At 33.7% G+C, this 20,469-nt stretch overlaps 4 protein-coding genes and 1 long non-coding RNA gene across 9 annotated transcripts in view; 3 read left to right on the forward strand and 2 right to left on the reverse strand.

The window, feature by feature from the left end:
- Positions 1–1,922: 1,922 nt before the first annotated feature.
- On the reverse strand, positions 1,923–4,701 carry LOC117604817 (uncharacterized). Its single transcript, XR_004581511.2, has 5 exons — positions 4,548–4,701; positions 3,849–4,024; positions 3,051–3,118; positions 2,887–2,954; positions 1,923–2,786 (listed from the first exon to the last, which is right to left on the reverse strand). It is a non-coding gene; the product is annotated as an uncharacterized LOC117604817 (long non-coding RNA).
- A 535-nt stretch (positions 4,702–5,236) lies between these two features.
- Rbm13 (RNA-binding motif protein 13) lies at positions 5,237–6,953 on the forward strand. Its single transcript, XM_034325300.2, has 7 exons — positions 5,237–5,519; positions 5,584–5,630; positions 5,707–5,850; positions 5,934–6,246; positions 6,319–6,555; positions 6,619–6,696; positions 6,768–6,953. Exons 1-7 carry the CDS (start codon positions 5,505–5,507, stop codon positions 6,897–6,899), a joined length of 966 nt encoding a protein of 321 aa, XP_034181191.1. The 5' UTR covers positions 5,237–5,504; the 3' UTR covers positions 6,900–6,953.
- A 1,262-nt stretch (positions 6,954–8,215) lies between these two features.
- LOC117605009 (post-GPI attachment to proteins factor 2-like) lies at positions 8,216–11,692 on the forward strand. Its single transcript, XM_034325743.2, has 4 exons — positions 8,216–8,380; positions 8,469–8,736; positions 8,828–9,025; positions 9,106–11,692. Exons 1-4 carry the CDS (start codon positions 8,216–8,218, stop codon positions 9,237–9,239), a joined length of 765 nt encoding a protein of 254 aa, XP_034181634.1. The 3' UTR covers positions 9,240–11,692.
- Positions 11,693–11,847: 155 nt separating this feature from the next.
- LOC117605008 (integrator complex subunit 12) lies at positions 11,848–20,142 on the reverse strand. Of its 4 annotated transcripts, XM_034325739.2 has the most exons (5): positions 19,681–20,142; positions 19,379–19,594; positions 15,158–15,603; positions 14,650–14,968; positions 11,848–14,430 (listed from the first exon to the last, which is right to left on the reverse strand). In XM_034325739.2, exons 2-5 carry the CDS (start codon positions 19,590–19,592, stop codon positions 14,300–14,302), a joined length of 1,110 nt encoding a protein of 369 aa, XP_034181630.1. In that variant the 5' UTR covers positions 19,593–19,594; positions 19,681–20,142; the 3' UTR covers positions 11,848–14,299. The 4 variants fall into 4 exon arrangements, with proteins under 4 accessions (XP_034181630.1, XP_034181632.1, XP_034181629.1 ...); XM_034325741.2 differs by lacking the exon at positions 19,379–19,594 and having other exon boundaries at positions 19,681–19,818; XM_034325738.2 differs by lacking the exon at positions 19,681–20,142 and having other exon boundaries at positions 19,379–19,601.
- Positions 19,590–20,469, forward strand: part of scalloped (TEA domain transcription factor 1 homolog scalloped) — an 86,855-nt gene continuing 85,975 nt past the window's right edge. Inside the window, exon 1 of one of the 2 annotated variants that reach the window (XM_034325736.2) lies at positions 19,590–19,732. The gene's annotated coding sequence lies outside the window, so the exon portion shown is untranslated. The remainder of the gene's footprint in view (positions 19,733–20,469) is intronic. The other variant, XM_034325733.2, reaches the window with a different exon arrangement.

A 20,469-nucleotide genomic window follows, 5' to 3' on the forward strand; every position in this document is an offset into this window, starting at 1 on the left:
AAATGGAAGCTAATAAAAAATTATAAAAAAGATAACGATGAAAATTAATTAAAAAAAAAAAAAAAAAAAAAAAAGCGCGTGACTTTACTTGTTAATGTAGCAATCAATTTGATTTAAATGATTTAATTTAATTTGATTGTAAAACAACATATATTATCAGTTCACAATGACGTAGTTATACTTGATGACGTCATTTGTAGAGAAAATGTAATACAATTTGCAATTTAACATGTTTGCTACTAGCATCACGTATATCTATCAAAATATTTTGTATCATATGTTTTAAAATACCTGCAATTCAGAGTCTATCACAAAATCCATAAAATAATATAATATAATAATATGCATAGTCTATAGTAATATTTCTTTGTTTTATGTTATCTCATAATATAAGAAAAGGAATAGTCTATGATGGACGAATTTCTAATTAAGTGCTATTACTGAACATGTTAAATTGACAATAGATATCTAGTGAGCATAGTGACTGTAAAAAGTAGTAAAAAAAATATTAATATGTACTTAAATCAGAATTGAAGGATGACTTTCCATAAAAAGAAGGAAAGACATCCTTTGGTGATGTGCGATGATGTCCCACGATGTCCAACGACGATCTTCTTTCTTCGACTACTCAATGAATCAGCTCAAAGATTCCATAAAAATGTGAAATATATTGAAAATGAGTGTCACACACAACGACCAACTATTAAATAGAATAGCTGTCCGAAGCATGCAACAAAAAAAAAAAGGAATTTTTGAACAGATTTCATTGAAGTAGTCCTTTTTCGTCCGGGCCTAGAGCCGCGGGCGACCTTACATACTAGGTATAGACCAAGATTTAATCAAAATCAATTAACTCAAAAGTAATTGATTCCGATTATACTACCCCAGGTGCAGACTTTTCACCGGACCTATAAGCCTACCCGAAAGAGAAATGTGATCGGTCTGCTTTCCTGGCCCTTCCTACTTACATCTAAATCACACACTCCAGAAGTAAGCTACCTGCCTGCCTATCCCTATATTTAAAAAAGCAAAAATCATTCATTCCAACACACACAATCCACGGTACTCACACATAACACCTGGGTGCAAGCCTACCCTAGAGAGAACGTCCCGGGACGCCTCCGTCACCCAAGCTTGTAACACACACATTTATACTTCATGTACGTACCATTTCCTGTAATCGACTGACAACGTAGCGTATATTGCGTTATTGTTAATATAATATTAATGTATTGTGTCATATAAAACTCTTATTGGAATGTAAAATTATTTATGCTATAATGCTGACTTTGAGTCATTCTGTTCTTTATAAAACTAAGTACAGTAATAATTAGTATTTCATTGATTTAAAAAAAGAATATGGTATTCAAATGGTAAATTTTCTTCATATACTGTAAAATATTATTATGATTTTTATACATGAAATATTCTCAAACAAGTATCCATTCAATGTAATATGATTGTATGATATTATACATACAGTATGTAATATGGAAAATATTGATTAGATATGTAACATATTTATTCTGTATGTATTTATATAAACTATTTAAGTTGAATAATAAAATCGACGTACATTCCACTAATTTAAATACACACACACACATGTGAAACGTACATCGTGCACAATACGCTAATACGTTTGTCAATCGCTGTAATATTCCTTAATTCTAAAACCGTACCCACCGCCCTTACCCACACAACGCACACCTGGGTTCGTTGATGAGCTCAGGCTAATAAGTAATGAATACGGGCAAAGAAATAATACACCTACCGTGTGAAGCTGAAAATCCTAAGCTAAAATGATCGATTAATACATAGTAAAGCTAACGGACTAATAAACATTTTAAATTTGAAAATAAATTATTATGTAAAACAATCTTACGTTGGAACTATGTTTTCTTTGAACTGATGAGATTGAAATTGATTAGAAGAATAAAACATTAAAAAATGATTCTATTTGTAATACAAGACTCCGATTATTAAAAATTAAAATAAAAAATTGCAATTGAATTAAATAATTATTAAAATAATTAAATTGTATTTAATCATAGCTAAAGAAAAAAAAATGTGTAAAAAAAATCACTCTACTTTAATCAAAAACTTGAAGTATCTGTTAAATGGATCTGTATCTATTGGAAATGCAATTTAATAATTAATATACATGTAATACATCCTCGGTTGATTGCATGTCGAAGTAAATTGTGTAAGTTACATCAAATGTACATTCGAAAATATTACTTCGATGTTAGAATCTAACCGTCGCGAAATGTCTTCTTGCTCATAAAACATATTTAAATCAACAATATAATAATATACTGCATTGAAATATTATAGTATAATAAATGTATTGTAGCAAATGTACGTAATATTGACTGCATATAAAATATACAAATTTTGTATACATTATCAAAATTTAAGTATCTTTTAATTAAAAAAATATTTTAAAAGTTGTATTTTATTTGTGAAGTCGGAGGGTCATCCGACTTCTATCCTACAAACTATTTTTTAAAAAGAGACAAGAAGACCCTAGCCTGAACTAAGAAATACAACAATATAAAAATGAAAAAAGATATGAAAAATATGTAATATATTTCCATGAGTATTCATCCACTCATGGGTCACTATGCTCACTTAAAATAAGAATAAAATTTGTAACTTTTGGGGCTCACCGAACTGGTGAGTGGTTGTTGAGAAGTAGCTGGAAGAAAGCACCCGGCGGATGGTCTCCTAAGTAGATTGATGATGTAGACGAGTGTAGTAGGTAGGATGTTGACATACAGGCACTAGTTGATAATTCGGCAATTAGAAGAACAATAATATTACATTTGTGCCATTTTAAATTTACACAATAATTTACTGCAACTACTTAATAATAAAACTTACCTTTAATTGGACGAAGATTCATTTAATTGTTCCATTTCAGGCTTCTGATGTTTTATTCGAATGTGCTTCTGCAACAAAAAAGAACACACAACAATAATATTACATTTGTGCCATTTTAAATTTACCATAATAATTTACTGCAACTACTTAATAATAAAACTTACCTTTAATTTGACGAAGATTCATTTAATAGTTCTATATCAGGCTTTTGATGTTTTATTAGAATGTACTTCTGTAACAAAAGAAAACACATTTTTTTTTTCATATATTACATCATGTATATTCAACCAATCAATATTTAAAAAATGTCCATATCCACAAAACATAAATTTTTGCATAAATATTTTATAATTCTTTAACATTAATCAAATTTGCATGCCTATTATATTATTAAACGTGACTGTCACCGCTTGAACAATGGCTGGAATAAGTGAGACATTTGAATTTCCCGCTATAAAGTATTGAAGATTATCGACGCCATATTGAAATAAAGTCAAGATTACTTTTCTCAACTTTAAACACCAAAATATAGGAAACAAAGTAGAAAAAACATAAAATATTGATGGGATTTAAGAAATTATTGATATAAAAGCAGAATAAATGAAGGAAATGTTATTTTAATTCGTATCTTATATCGGCGTAATAGTAAAAAACGAGAAAATCAGTTATCACGATATATAACAATAAATTACGGGAAAAAAGTACTAAAAACATGAAAAAATGCAATAATATTCGAAAAATTATTGATATAAAGGAAAAACAATTCAAATTCTGCTGTTCCAAGTTCATCGTGAAATCACGGCAAGAGCAACAAATTTAACCTCACGTATTTTTGAAGAAAACGTCGAATTAGTGTCAAAAAACAAAAAGCTAAACTTCTCTTCGGCTATTCTTTCTCTTTTTTGTATTTTCAAAACTGGAAAGACAATTTAAATTAATGTTTGAAGATAATTTAATCTTACCTGTTGCAGACGCGTGGAACACGGACGAAGCTTCGAAGAGGAATGCTGTACTGCGTCACAAATCAACGCACTCGCTCACACAACGACGTGTCTGATTGGTCGAAATGAGAGGACGCCAACATGGGCCGACCAATCACAGCCGTTGATAGAAGTTTCAATACTTCGAAACTTTAATACTATTCGTAAGGGAAAAGTTCGTTAAAAATTATCAACGCCATATTGAAATAATGTCAAGATTACTTTTCTCAATTTTAAACACCAAAATATAGGAATCAAAGTAGAAAAAACATAAAATATTGATGGGATTTAAGAAATTATTGACATAAAAGCAGAATAAATGAAGGAAATGTTATTTTAATTCGTATCTTATATCGGCGTAATAGTAAAAAACGAGAAAATCAGTTATCACGATATATAACAATAAATTACGGGAAAAAAGTACTAAAAACATGAAAAAATGCAATAATATTCGAAAAATTATTGATATAAAGGAAAAACAATTCAAATTCTGCTGTTCCAAGTTCATCGTGAAATCACGGCAAGAGCAACAAATTTAACCTCACGTATTTTTGAAGAAAACGTCGAATTAGTGTCAAAAAACAAAAAGCTAAACTTCTCTTCGGCTATTCTTTCTCTTTTTTGTATTTTCAACACCCGAAAGACAATTTAATTTAATATATGAAGATAACTTGATCTCACCTGTTGTAGAAGCGTGCAAACCGGACGAAGCTTCGAAGAGGAATGCTGCATTATGATACAAGTCTGTGCACTCACCCACACAACGACGAATCTGATTGGGTGAAATGAAAGGACGCCGTATGAAACAACCAATCACAGCCATTGGTAGAAATTTCGAAACTGTAATGCTAATTGTAATGGAAACGTTCATACAATAAATACTAGCGAAAAAATCGAATAATGTACCTTTTTAGCAACACCCGTCTTATATTATCTTTTATATTATTCTAATTATGTAATAAATAAAGGGAAATATTACTTTAATAATACTTCGCACTGCACTGATTCAACTTAAAAATATTTTATAAAGTATTATTTCAAATATGTAGAGACATTTATATATGCAATGTATTAACAAATATAATAAGAATAGGCGAAAGAAGGGAATTGAAGAATGAATGGAAATTTTAACGCGCAAATAACTAACCTTAATTAAGTTGAAAGAACTAAATCATTTTTCAGGATTTAAAGCAGTGGGTTATATCATACTACGAAACCTTAATACTAAAAACAATTAAGTAACGAATAAAGAGAAATATACATTTAATACCTGTTTTCTATTTCGTAATTCTGCCTAAACCTTGTCCAAATTCTCTCTTTTCCTTGGTTCAAGTGAGTGAAAACAATTACTGACGTTGTAGACACTCGAAATAGTAATACTAGCTTCATCTAACAGTGGATTCAGTAACGAACGTAACAGATATGATGATGCCTCATGTTCAAATAAGAACGAGGCTGTACTACCATCTATCGACAAATTTATTAAAATAAAATCATAATATAACCTGTAGGCCTGTAGGGTTCCTGAATGCACGTGTTCCTTTCAGAAAATTATTTTAAAAACAATTAATGATATTTCAGATATTAAAAACACTTACTAAAAAGGACACGTAAAAATTAGTTCAATACAAGTTCAAAATGCAACATGATGACGTAAGTTTATTGTAGCTTGTTTCTTTCAGTTAATAACATTCAATCTAATTGCAAATTTTTCTAGGTCGTCTGGAGTGTCATTAACAAGTCCTTTTGTTCTTTCAAAGTAAAGTACGTATAGTTGCTTAAAAAGTAAGATAGAAGAAATTAGCTTATTGTAATCTTATTTTATGCCTTATATTCACAGCACTAAAAGTCAAAGGTTTTGTCGCAATGAATATAATCTCACTGGTCTGTGTAGTAGGGCATCTTGTCCTCTTGCAAATAGCCAGTATGCCACAATTAGGGAAGAAAATGGTATTATTTATCTGTACATGAGAACAGCTGAAAGGTAGAAGTTATAAGTCTAAATGATAACTTTATTAATCACTGGCAATAAAGCTGTTACTGTATAATTATCATTATTTCTTTTAGAATACATTTCCCAAAAAATGCATGGGAAAAGGTAAAGCTTTCCAGAAATTTTGAGAAGGCTATACAACAGATTAATGAAAATTTATTGTATTGGCCTGGTTTCATAAAAGCAAAATGTAAGCAAAGGTTTGTTAAGATCACACAGTATCTGATACGTATGAGAAAGCTGAGGTTGAGGAGACAGAAACAAATTGTACCAATTCAAAGAAAAATTGAAAGACGAGAACGGCGTAGAGAGGAGAAGGCTCTTGTTGCTGCTAAATTAGAAACAGCAATAGAAAAGCAACTTATGGAGAGATTGAAACAAGGCATGGTATGAATCCTTAGAATCACAACTACAAATGTTAATACTTCCTTGATGCTATGAAGATACTTTTTTTTCTAGTACAACGATATTTATAATTTCCCACAAAAAGTATTTGATAAAGCAGTGGAAGCTGTTGAGGTTGAAGGTGAAAGTGAAGCTGAAAGTGAAGAGGAAGAGATAGAAATTGAGAAGGAGGTAGAAATGGAATTAGAAGCAGATGAAAGAGAGAAAGAAACAAATGAACCACATTATATAGAAGCAGAAACGGACGACGAAGACGATGAAGATGATTTTGATATTGAAGAAGTGCCCATGGTAATCATTTAAACAAATTATAGTTTTCTTACATACTACTAATTGTTATCCCTTTTTTAATAGGAAGAAGATAGTGATTCGGGGCAGAAAGAAAAAGTTGAATTATCTGACGATTTCGAATCTGAAGCAAGTGATATTGAGGTAATAAATACTACCATTATATTTGTTGTTATTCAAAGTAAATTGTACTTAAACTTAGTGTACCATTGTAGGATATAGTTTCTACCAGTAAAAAAGCAAAACGTCCGATTGTTAAAAAAGGCAAAGTGCAAAAGAGACCACGCCCGAGAGTTGAAATTGAATATGAAGTGGAGGAAGAAGCGCAAGAAAGAGAACGAGCATAATGTGTGTCTAATTAGAACAATTATAATTGTATTTCTAATAAAGTTGAAACCAATTTTGTAATTTTAAAATTGCTATCCTCACATCACTAGAATTTATGCTATAATCATATAATATTTATTTTATATTTAATCGTTTCCTTTATGGAGAGAGAAAGAGTTTAAAAGTGGCGCTAGCATAAAATACTTGACAAATATATGTATAATTTGTAGATGGCATCTCTTCAAACCAGAAATTCACATACTAGCAGACGACACGCTTGTATACAAGGAACAAGGTAAATTTTCTCGATTTTTCCTAAGGAGATCCTAAATGAACATGAATGAACTATTTGTTATGGAATACGTAATAATTTTTGTAATTTGTGATTGATTCAAATTTATGACATTCCATGGAAACTTCAGCAGTAATAGAACAGTAAAACTTCAGTTATTATTCGTAGATTGTATGTACTGTTTATATTTCAGCTAATGACTCGTGAACGTATCTATTCTTTCGAACGAGTAATTATAATTGAGATCCCAACTATACTTGTTAAATAAATTAACAGTTACGTTGTTAAACACGTAATCGATACATTGTTTTATAGATATTAGCGCCTAAACGTATATAATTTCTTTTATACTCTATGTAAAATAAGAGAAGTTCGCTTGAGATAAGTCAATGTACAGTGTTCTCGCATTGAGTTCATTTTTCTATTTTGTATAGATTCCAGTTTTTGTTACATATTTTATCCGAAAATATTGAATTTCACAATTCATTGTTTCTAGCCAAATGTCATGAACTCTACATTACCCGTGACAGTGCTTTTTGTTTGCTATAAATAGAAAAAGTAGGTTATCTGTAAAATCAATTCCGAAAATAGAGCAATTAACCGTAAATGTTTATCGTTTAGAATCCGCAAATTTAAGACAAAAATGTATTTTATTTGTAATATTTTTTACTTACCCTTAACCATGGTTACTTCTGATTTCATAAATTATTTAATCTAACATATAGCCTTAAGAATTTTATTCGAATTTAATCAAATATATAAATATACTATAACTACAAGTAAACTTCGTTGTAATAAAATTTTAATTATTGTTACATATCTTACTGTTAAATATTATATGATAGTCAATGACAGTATTATCATATCACTAACATAACATTTATTTATTGTTGCAGGCATATTATGATATTTAAAAAAGTATTTGGAACTATTAATCAAGATTAAGATGAAGCATGACTCTAATGTAGATTGATTCGGACCTCTAATCTTCCTGGACTTATTTCTCATTTTGTGCTTAATGCTAAGATATTAAATAATATCACTATGGAGCAGAATAATATAGGAAATATTAAAAGTTCAATATATGTAGCAATTTCATTTAAAAAATTATGTTTGGCAACAGTGTCTTTGCCTCTTGTTACCCTTTTAGTCTGTTTCATTACAGCATATATTTTCCAACAAGATGAAATTCATGAAACACATTGCAGGGTATAAATTCTTAAGTAGTTGATGTCAGAAGCTATCATAAATTATAGTATTATGTACATTTAATAAATAACAAATTTCTTTGATCTAGGTTTACAATGTACTTCCATCAATCTCAGCTATTACTGGTGTATCTCCACAGAGATACTTGTGGCGTATAAGCATAGCATTACACATTGGTCCCCGTTTAATTATTGCCAGTGTTTATCACTCATATTATTATCAAATGCTTAAAACGATTGAAGATGTACCTTTAAGGATTACAGGATGTAGACTTCTTAATTTATGCTACTGGTTAAATATTGCAGAGGTAGCAGCCTTGTGTGGTGTTACATACATCTCAAACAAAGAAAATTATTGTAAGTGAAATTTAGAGATAATTTTACATTATACACTTGGTAGCATGTAGCAATGGATTTATAATATATCAATTTATATATTATTTTTCAGCTGTACATGAAAAGATCTTTATTGCTTTCATGATTAGCTCTCTTACATATATGTTAATGGTAATAAGGTTGAGTCGTCTTGTCACACCAAATGCACAAAGCCTTTGGTACAAACAGACACTTTTTGTAACAAGTCTTATTAGTACTATTGGACTCATTGTTTTCTTCTTAAAACACAGACTACTGTGCCACGATTTGGGTAAGAAAATTCATATAATTTTATAAAACTTCATAAAATTTCACGCGTAACGTGAAATTTATAAACTTTCTTTCTAACAGCATTTAGTTGGTTTTCCTTATGCGAGTACGTGATTGCCTCTGCAAATATGGGTTTTCACGTTACCGTAGTTCTAGACTTTCCCATGGAGCAGCTGGTTGTTGGGAATGGTTTACCTGCCTTAAAGGCAGATTAACTTATAATATTTTATACTTAACATTAACGTATTATTGTCATCAAAAGTGCCTACTGCCACTGTCTGGAAGTGCTATTGCCAAAAGTAAAAAATATATTACACTATGCTGGGTATCCACTGGCATAAACTTGGCAAACATTTCTTAATGAAAACACGCATATATTGAATGAAATCAAAACATTTATCAATAATTGTTACTGTTTTAGGTGCATAATAATGATGGTGATAATATTACATAAACAAAATTAAGAATTGATAGATTTTATCATAGGATTTTCATGATTTTATCATTTTATGATCGTGTAAACACGTTACTTTTGAGTTTTTGTCCGATACAGGAATATTACGGTTTAAAATTTTTCTCTCTTTCTTCTTTTCTTTTTATTAAGATAGATTTATTTAGAATATTTATTATGTTTACTTAATATAATATTAAATACTAAACCTCGACGAATATTTACATGCATCGTAAATACTTAATTTTACTAGAAAATTTGGAAGCAGAGTATTTAGAAATGTTTTACATGTTGAGTGGATACACGGTTTACTACTCATTATATTTAATTTTGACGAGGTAGTGTCATCAGAAACTACTTTTAAGCTACAAGTGATTTCTGAACTTAGCATTTCCTTTTAAATATAGACGATTTTTAGTTAAAGATACATCTATTACTGGTTAAAAGTAAAAAGAAAAAGAACTATTCTTTAAATCTAGCGCTTCCAAAGTATGGCACTGGTATCTTCCAAGGCAATGAAAAATCTTCAATGGCCTTTTAGGTAGCGAATACTCATAGTAATACCAAATAAATATGTATCCTACATACATACAATAATGAAACATTAAACAGTCCAAAATAATTAAATTACATATTGAAATGACAAGTTTCAATATGTGCACATGGTTGATTTGAAGAAAAAAAGAAAAAAAAAAGAAATAAGGAGTATTATAGGAGGACTTGTTAATAGTTTTAAATCTGCTTTCATAGGTTATCCTTTTTCCGAAGTGAGATTTCTAGTCGATAATTAAATCTAGTCTACATTTTTTATCTGTTTTTCAAGCGTCTTTATGCCATGTTATACATCATGGATTGCGACGCATTGTTAGAATGTAGGATGCATTTGTATTAACATGTCTTTCGTCTTTAATGTAGGTACGTTCATCAAATGAGTGTACTCAATTTTAATTTAAGATGCAGTAGAAATGTTATTTATCATTGTACAGCTGTATATCATCGATCTATTTTACCGCGCGTAAGCGTACGCGAATATTATGTAAAGAAAAAAGAAAGAGAAAAAAGAGGTAAACAAGAATAATACTACCATAACAGTGGAAGTAACTTACTTGATATTCATGAAACTTTGGTCACGGCAATATTATTTTAGGAATATAAGAATTAATACCAATATTTGTGATCTTTCATGTAACACGATTATTAACAAATGATTGGCATTTTAAATAACTCCAATGGAAATAGGCAATTGTATAATATACAATATTTCTTGACCAAAACACAAATAACGTCCAAAGTCATGGAACAAATTAACGAAATTAATTCGAATAACTGTTTGTATGAAATTTTATAATCGAGAATCTCACCTTCCTTTCCACGAAGAATATTAAGTAAATAAGAGAAAGCTTGTGATAAAAACTACATTATTGTAGATGTTGAAAAATCAGCCGTATAAACTCGGACGAATTTGTATAATATGTAAAGACCCGGAATGGATACATAGCGTTACCAATGATATATTACATTATAACGTTCCTTGTACATTTTCTTTGAAACGTAACTAGTAATAATTAGATTTACACGACACACTGATATTTTTTTAATTTTCGATCGTTCGATTATTGACCATCAATATGATTGTGTACATGGTATTCCACTAAATATTTAAGCGACAGTACTTTTTTTACAATTGAAATACAGAAAATTATTGTCGAACCAGATACAACAAAGATAAGTGATGTACAGTGAAACAAAGCAACATATCTTGATGGTTCCCATTGTAAGACGAGCAGGTGTTCCTACTCGTTTTATTTATCCGTGCCAAGTGATATATTAAAGATACTATAAACGTATCATTGATGCCATGTAAATTAAAATCCACTTACAAAATACCTTTAATAAATCACTTAACACTGAAACGGCTTAGATGATTAATTTTCTTTTTGTTTTAATTAATTGTTTAAGTATAACTGTATATTACTCGATCATAAATCAAACACACACGTGCACTGTTAAAATATTATACTGTTGGTATAAGAAACTAACAAGAATAATTTATTCGACTTAATGTAATGTAAGTAGATAAGAAGCTTTGGTAGATTGTTGAAGTACTTTAATCAACATACGTAAAATGACAACCTTTGAAAATTTCATTGTTATCATAAATTAGAGATTGAAATCTATGCTTATAGTGTAAGTATAGTTTTTCGATGCAAAAGCACATTGTATTGTAGCTTGAATGATTTTCAAACAATCTATCAAAGATTTTTATAACAAGTATTTCACAGTTTGACAGTACCACTGAGGGTTGATACGAATGTACCAAAGTGGTAATCACAAGTTTCTCTAATTTTAATCAAAATATACGTTAAATGTATTACGGTTAAACAAACTTCTGGTTACCATCTGATGTGTTACACAACATTGTATGCTACTGTTGTCCGTTTCGATAATTGAGCTTGTAAATGACGAATAGATGTTAACACACGGTTTATGTAAAGTATCGTATCGGTGCCAGAACACAATTTGTTGTTGAGGTGTTACTTGGAACGACCTTGACATGTGTCAGAATCTTTATTTAATTGATGTCGGCCAGTTGGCACGATAACACTGTCACGAATTAGGCTGAACGTCTCCTGCTGCTTGTTTGAGCAGAGGTTCACATTAATGTAAAGTAGTACAGAGCAGGTTCTGTAACGGAATTAAAATACTGCTCTGATTGTAACATAAGTATCGAGCTCTTTTGCACTTTGCTCCTTCTCACTCTTGGTAAATTAGAGGAAATATGCACACGTTAAATTATGAACAGTAACTGAAAGAAAAAAAAAAAAAAAGAAAAAGAAAAAGAAAAAAAGACTCGATAAATAAGTTGCATGCGTTTTAGTACATCTTTGAGAACAGCTATTTTCTCTATCGCAGAATCTCGTCTTTAATAAGAATCGAACATCACAGCATGAAAGTGATTAACGAAAGAAATTATTGTGTTATTGTTACTAGAATGTTATTTGTATTACTTTTTCTAGAGTAGTGGCTCGATTGTGAGTCGACATTTTATGTAAACGTTATCTACTTGCAAAGTATATTTTTTTGTGAAGAGCTTCAATTTTTAGCTAATTAGCAATAATAACGAGATAACATATCGATTCGCACGATAACGGTAAAGATGTTTTGTTGTTATGTAAAATGCCTTTCTTGATTTGCAATCTTGAGAATCGTTATGCTGTTTTAACAGAATAGCTTTTTTTTTCCTTGATACTCAGATCTTTTAGTTTTAGACGATCGATAGTTCTGTGATAATCGGCACAAATAGCTGTCTTACGATAGTGTTTTTGTGTTTGTAATGTAGCGTAAAAGGTATACGCTGTAGCTGAAAAGTCTTAGGACACCTCGTCGTGTTTACAAAATAAAGTTTCAATTGAAAGTAAAGATCGAGAACGATTTCGCTGAAGAAATACTCGATTTCAATATTTTGGTCGAGTGGTCGACTCTGTGCTTCCATTATTATATCAAATATTGAAGTTTTAACGTAGTTCAACTTAAGATATGCCTAGATAATATTTGAATTTTTATTTATTCACTTTCCTCAAGTAGTTTCTGTGAAACTCAGTGTCCTAAGAATTTTGAGCGATAATGTACACGTACTGTTTTCTATAGGGTACCTAATTAAACTAATCTAATTAAAAGATAGCAATAATTTAGTTGTTTATGTTTCAATACTCGTATCCAGTGTTTAGATGATACTTATTTTTTATTTATGTAAGTAAAATTCGCTCCGGTCCAAGGTAACTTGGCTTAAAAATAAAGTATCCAGTTTGTAAAACTTCGCGATCAAGTATAACGATAGTTAATTATATTTACTTTAAAATATTGTAAATTGGTAAATGTAGTGTCGAAGAGAGATAAATTGACGATGAAGCACAGATGATGTATGTTGAATGATTTTACGTTTCTTCAAACTTACAAATAATTCTAGTTAAATAGTGAAGAAAATTGTACGCTTTTGTTTTTCTTTCGCAAAGATGGTATATTTATTGTTTTCTGTGTTGAATTCATTTTTATTCTTTTCCTTTTAGAGAGCCACAAGATACAGATCAATTATATCCAAAGTTTCTCTAAACTTATATAAAACCTTTTCGTTGTGTAACGAATCCAATTCGATTTGTGTTTTTCTTTTGTCCCTCGAAAGGACGATCTTAAATCTTTAATTTTCTATTATCTCACGTGCATAGTTGATCTTCATGAGATCAATTAGAGCGAAAGTGATCGAGCATCGAGCCTGGCTAAAAGTTCGGCATGGCCGCCGAAGGTAATTGAACTCTGTTGACCTTAATACAGAAAACGAACGAGCAAACGAAATGAATCGTGCGACAATGACAGAGACTTCTAACTACCTATATCACCAAAATAGAGATCTTCAACGTTTTATCTTTCTTATTTTAGTTTTTCAAAAGACCGAGCTTCCTTTGATGGAATTAACGTAACGAGCGTAAGCATTGTCCGTAATCGGCTTAATAGTTGGTCGACGAAACGCGTGAAATTATGATAATTACCATCGAAGGGAGGATTGTAATGAAAATTTCAATTTTCCTTGAATATTCTTTAAAATCAAATAAATTTTCAGTCTTTTGTATCTTCTTCTTGATACGTTCTGTCTTGCACATGTAACAGAATAATTAATCAATAAACTATACCCTTACTTAATCAATAAACAACGACAGTAACGTGTTTCCAATTTATTTATCAATATTATTACAGCCCATTTGACCCTTTGAATGAAAGGCAATTCTTGGAAAATAAAAAATCAATATTTAGAAATAAAAAAATCTATGATTATTTAATTACAGAACGGGTTACCGAAAGTTTCGATCCGATTCGTTTTCTCAACTGACTCGAGGGTACATTCCTCGACATCTTTTGGGTCATAAGGGGTTTTGCATTCAATGTATCTTCTACATTGCAATCTACAAACGTATTAACACGTATCGTCAGAAAAATAGACACCATTAACGCTCTGATTGCAACGTCAGCCATATTTCAGCGACACGTGAATATTAATAAAATCAGCTATTTTATGGGGGCGGTAAATACGAACTAAATTTATGAAAAATAATATTCTGTTTTGCTGAAATTTTCAGCGTCTCTTTTTGTACAGTTCATAGTGTTTATAGTGACATATTTACCCATCAAAGTTTGAACAGCGACAGTCGTTTCATTTTTCGAATGACCGCCGTTCAATTTCTCCAACGTGTCTTCTTTAACAGAAACTTCTTCAAGTTTATTGGTGTCGTTGAATGGACAAGTTCTCTTTAGTTTCTCTTCATCGAAAGTACCGGGAGAAAAGATTGAAGTGTTTATACATTTTCTACATCTCCACACGATTCTAGGGTCATAAACGTCGACGTCGACGACAGGAGGCTGATGGCACAGAGGATGATACACTTCTTGACACTCTTGACACTCGAGCAGAATCAAGGGTCCTAATTTTGCTCCATTACAGACCTGTCCTCGGACCGGGCAACACGTCAAATTATATTTTTATATACAAAAATAAACCTAAATATTATAGCAAAAATACTATGGCACTTTAATTAAATTATTCATATCCTTAACAATCATTACGACCATGTGCCTCGACAGTCAAACAATATATTAATTAATAAAGTTTAGCAATAACACATTAATTAAGACCTTGCATAGAAGTCCATCTCCGGAGCCCTCATCAGGAATAGATATCCTTGGGATGTCCCCTTTCTCGCTGTAGTCCTCAAAATCTGCATCGAACACTTTTATACTCCCCCAATTACTATCTGTTGAATTATTTGCAACAGACAGATCGATAGCTCTCTGAGGGGTACTTCCTGTCCTACAGGACGCGACATCCTCGCGATTCTCGGATTTACCAGAGATTTTCGTGCTACGAAGAAATTTCTTTGGCAGTCTGGCCATCAAAGTTTTTTCAAAACCATATTTCCTTTCTAAAATCACGTCCAACATTTTCCGAAGTTTCTCCGTGCTATTATCCTCCGTCGAATGCAGCAAAGCCAACGCGTTGAAGAAGTCCTCGTGAATGTCCGACGCATCCTCCGTGTCTTCGTACATCGTGCAGAGAATTTCTTTCCGAATGCAAACGAGAGCTTTTAGATAAACAAACAGTAACGACAGAAGTATGAACGTCCATTATAAGATCGATCTTCTTGCGATCGTATTATGTATCGATAGAATTTTGTCGACGTAAATGAGTATCGATCTGGTGATTCACAATCGAAGGCTGATATAAGAAGATATCAAGCTTGATGTAAGAAAAATCGAAAGGAATGAACGTAGTTTAAAAAGCGGTCAATTATGGACAGCAAGGGGTTGTTCTCGCGCTGCAAGCACGGTAGCAGAATCGAGAGGAATCCAGCTGAGAAGCCGGGCCCGGTAGACGTCGAACAAGTAGGATTATTCGATGGTGGATCGAGGCTGGAGCTGGGACAGAGGGGTCGGGGTCGAGGCCGGGGAACAATGTCGGAAACGAGGAGGACGGTATGCCGAGATATGCAGGATATCGCGCAGAACTGCGATCCTTCGAGATCGGTGCAGAGGCAGGGTTATAGAGCGGTGGTGCGCGAGCGAGTAAAGCTAGATACATATCCTCCTGCACCACCACCAACACCCTCGTCATCCCGACAGCAACAGAGCGAGAGAGAGAGACAGGAAATACGTCTAAGTGTATTATCTGCGAGAGCGAGCACCGTTCCACCTAAATATGTAATAATATCTACCGGAGATACCAGCATTCCTCGACCTCGAGAAGAATTCGATCAAAATGTGTCGCGATACTCTCACGGTATGCCAGGTGAGGTACGCGTCTCTCCGTGCTACCCTTGCGCCTTCCTACGTCTTCTTCCTGTGCCATCCCCTTCAGCCCCTCTGCGCTCCACGTTTGTTCGAACGGGATCAGATGCGGTATCGGTATTTCCATGTTTCATGTCTTTACGCGACGGAACACCCTTGTTGAGACTTCGACCCGTCTCGATCGGTCTCGCCGAATATTCTTTTCAACGATTTGCAATTCTCTTCAACCCCTTCGATACCAAGGAGTTCGCTGACAAATTATTGCAGAATGCAATTCAGACATTCGGTAATATTTCGGACATTATAATTCAAGGATGTATATTACCATTTATTTGATATTTCATTTGTACTCGAAATAACTATGAAATAAAGAAATGTCTTTTCCTCGTTCCTCTATTAAATTGTTTACAAAAACGTTTAACGTAGAAAAGATTCTATCCTTCGAAAGGTATGCTAAAAAAGAAAGTGATGTTTCACGAAACCACCCCTATTCTATAGAGGATAGGAGAATGCGCTATTCACGCGATATTTTAATACTTTTGTAGCTTGTCGCTGGAGCAAGTAAATCTCAGCCGTGATAAGCCCTGCCAGGAATCCCACCCCCGCAAAATATCCGCCGGTTATAAGAAATGTTTTCAAAGTTTATGAGGTGATGCGAAGGTTCGCCGTCGGATGGATCGAACGCTTTCACCCCTTTTTTTAAAATAACAGAATCGATGGGAAGGAGGCGGAAGGAAGCGTCGTAAAAATCGCAATAAAAATACCCCCTGGCAAAATAGTTGCTCGAATAATACGAATAAAAATTGCTACCGTTCGATATTGTGGATTATAAATTGTGGAACGTATGGATACTTGCTGGAATGTTGCAATAGATATAAAAGGTCATGATTTAGGCAATAATTTGACCCTAGGTTTGTTCTATGAACGCGATATCCGAATACAATTTCACCATTGTGTTGGGGGTTACAATTTCGAGCTAGAACTGGAATTGGCTGTAGCGTAGTTTCAAACAATGTTGGAACAATGGATGTAACTTCTGAAATGATCATTTCCCGTCTGCCCTAGTTTGCACTTAATGATATTACGATGTAATATGTTTTTACGATTAATTTATATCCTTGCCGTTATCAAAAGTTTCTTAATGAATTGGGCTATGCACCAATAAATAATTAATTTTTCCAGCTAACCAGCGAAAAATAATAAAAACTGTAGATACTATTGCAAGTAAGATAGAATTAATTATAAAGTTAGATTAAAATTGTGCACCGATTTCCTAGTTAAGAAGGTTCTATATAACAAAGATTTGATGAGGTAGCAAATTTTTTGCAATGGTCAGCTGTAATCTACCGTCCATGTCGATGAACTTGTAACTTTAATATTGAAATTGAAACGCTATAACATTCATTGTTTTCTTTTTTTTCCATAAACTGCATTTTTTTTAAATCTTACGAAACTTTCATAATATTCTAATTTCAATCTGTCGAAAAAAGAAAAACCCATTTTCACTCTGATTGATTGTTTGCTGTAACTGACAACCAGCCAAACCTAACTCAGCCATTTTGTACACAAATGATTGATGATAGGTATATAGTTATTTTTACAAGAATTTAAGCAACATCTGACGTGACACCTTTATGTCATTAAATCATGCATAAACTGTTCGTGTCCGACTAATAATACTACGAATTTTGGCTGGGCATCCTGATCGCAATTATTCATACATTAATTTGTTAACCGTTGATTGCCAATATATGAACTAATTAAATATTTTATTTGAAATTTCTATTTTTCCAATCATCAATATCTAATTGAAACGTTTGATGTATCGAATATTAAAATGGAATGTCGCATAATTAAAAATGAATTGGCAGATGTATTAGCTTCCGCTTTGAAATGGAAAAAAGTAGCTGTATAATCGCGCGGTCATATTTTAATCGGGGATGAAGAGTATGCGCGAAATTTCCATGAAACTAACGGAATCATTTAACCCGCGTGGTTCGTCGACACGTCACGAAAATCGAGCGTTAACGTAATTAGGCAATTAAAGCTCGCGGGTGAAATCGGACCGTGCCTTTCCCCTTTCAATCTGTCGCGCTTGCTGAAAACCCGCACGAAAACTGCGCGTTTCAACCCCCGCTGCCGGCGACGGTGGAGGCGACGGTTCTGTCACCCTGATCGTTTCGCTACTTTGCGGCTGTTCGTAAACATTTGTCGAGTACAATGTGCTCAACTGACAAAAGGAGCTTAGCAGTATAACGTGCGAGTTTAAAAGCGTTATTTACGACCCCTTTTGTCGATGTACGCAGGATATGCTTTCGTAACGTCACATTTCATTTCGCGCGAGTTTAATTGTATTTGAACCAGATGCTAAAGTTATTTACATAAGATTATTTGAACTTATTTCTGTTCTATATTATTTTGTTAGACAAATTAACATTATTAATATTATGAAATGTATTTTCAATATTTATTCGGTATACGTAAACGACATAATTTTGAATCAGCTTCTGGAAATTCTAATACAACGCTTAAAATACCACTAACGATGTTGGGGAAGGCGTAAAGTTATAGTGAATGGTCTTAAATAAAATGACCAAACCGCAGGTATAAAAGAGAAACGTGCGGAAAGGTATCGAGGGTGAAAGATCATATTTCAAAGAATGAACGTCAGTCTTATGCTAGTGCACTTGCACTGGGTCAGTTATGTTTTGTTACCGTCGGCTAATCCCCTAAATCCGTACACAAACGGTCAGTTTGCTAGCTAGTGAAAACGGTAGACATAGACTAATTTATAAAGCAAGCTTTGGACGTTCGAGCAAATATAAATAAGAGAATTATAGGGATAAATTCATATTTTGAACGTTAAATTAAAATAATAAGAAGTTACGATATAGGTGATATCGGTTCGCGTGGAAGAGAATTTTGCGGTCAGTCGGTTGATATGTAACGATATATCAAAAGTTTCATTCAAAAAACCTAAAACGTAACCCCTGAAATTCAACAAGTGCCCCCTCTAAGTTGAGCGAGAGAGAATAAACGAGTAAGCGAGCAACAACACCCAATCTCTCTTACGTGCGTGACGCGACTGATCTCCCGCGCGGGGAGTGGGGAGACGATGGTCCGGTACGATGTGGTGGGGGTTGATGATCAGTGTCGTTCGACGAAGTTCGCGTACACTCGGTCGCGCTCGGCTTCTGGTTTCTCCCGCGGCCGCATAAGCGGTGTCAGCGGGTGCGCAGACCGGCTGCGCAGCAGGCGTGTGCGTTATCCAGATTCTTTGTGCCATTCCTGGCATACCAAAAACAAGAGTGGTGACTGCGCTCGTATTTACCGGGGTGCAGTCTTGCGCGCTAATATTACTGTGCGAATTTTACCCGTGGTGTAAAGGCCCCGCGCGCGCGCGACGCCACGTCAGCTCGCCCAGTGGTAAGTACATTAAAGAAAACAGTGTCGAAATGTCCTCGAAAGAGCGCGTCTACTCGTCCACGCCCGTGTGTCCCAGCGGCGTCGTCCCACACAGGCGCCGCGCACGGAACGGATTCGACAGTAGCGACGACGGCGATATACACACCGTCAGCCACGGACAGACCGACAGACGGACAGACGAACGAAAGAGAGCGACAGCCAGAGGAAGCGATAGACAGTGTGCGAAAGAAAGAGACGAACGGGCAAACGAAACCAACCGTGCGATAAAGGCAAATATTTATGTACGAGGAAGTGCGTGAACGTGCATGTAAACTCCGCGTTCGACGTATTCCCCGTATATTCCTCGTGTGTCGTGATTGTCAGGTTCATACTTCCGGTGACCGTGATGTTCGCATTGCTGGCCCCGTGTTGCTGCTAGTGGTGTTATTTCTCTCTGTTACTTAGAAAGAGAAAGAGATAGGTAGAGGGAGCGTGTATGTGCGAGCGAGAGTGTAAGAGAAAGAATAGGAGTAAGAGAGAATGATTGGTAGTAGAGGGAGATAGAATGAGAGAGAGAGCAAGGTATAGAGTGAGAGAGAGGGAGATAAAATGATAATCGGATCGGTTTGATAAACGGAGAGGTTCAAGTCGTACCGGTGTCTCTGTCGTATCGTAGCGTGCGGTTTGGAGCAGCATCGGTGTATCCGTCTTTGTCCAATCGTCGCGTGTTTACGAGCGGTTGTGTCAGCTGTGTGTCA

This window comes from Osmia lignaria, chromosome 5, assembly GCF_051020975.1.
Source record: "Osmia lignaria lignaria isolate PbOS001 chromosome 5, iyOsmLign1, whole genome shotgun sequence".
Lineage (NCBI taxonomy): Eukaryota > Metazoa > Arthropoda > Insecta > Hymenoptera > Megachilidae > Osmia > Osmia lignaria.

Bases quoted from the DNA above. Each gene is read 5' to 3' on its own strand.
- LOC117605008 (XM_034325738.2), bottom strand. From the start codon at position 19,601: ATGCCAGGAATGGCACAAAGAATCTGGATAACGCACACGCCTGCTGCG. The intron at 15,604-19,378 runs GTAAGAGAGATT...TTTATCTAAAAG, and splicing joins AGATCAGTCGCGTCACGCAC to CTCTCGTTTGCATTCGGAAA. The intron at 14,431-14,649 runs GTAAATATGTCA...ATACGTTTGTAG, and splicing joins CGCTGTTCAAACTTTGATGG to ATTGCAATGTAGAAGATACA.
- LOC117605009 (XM_034325743.2), top strand. From the start codon at position 8,216: ATGGAGCAGAATAATATAGGAAATATTAAAAGTTCAATATATGTAGCA. The intron at 8,381-8,468 runs GTATAAATTCTT...TCTTTGATCTAG, and splicing joins TTCATGAAACACATTGCAGG to GTTTACAATGTACTTCCATC. The intron at 8,737-8,827 runs GTAAGTGAAATT...ATTATTTTTCAG, and splicing joins CTCAAACAAAGAAAATTATT to CTGTACATGAAAAGATCTTT.
- Rbm13 (XM_034325300.2), top strand. The intron at 5,631-5,706 runs GTACGTATAGTT...TTATATTCACAG, and splicing joins TTTTGTTCTTTCAAAGTAAA to CACTAAAAGTCAAAGGTTTT. The intron at 6,247-6,318 runs GTATGAATCCTT...TTTTTTTTCTAG, and splicing joins AGAGATTGAAACAAGGCATG to TACAACGATATTTATAATTT.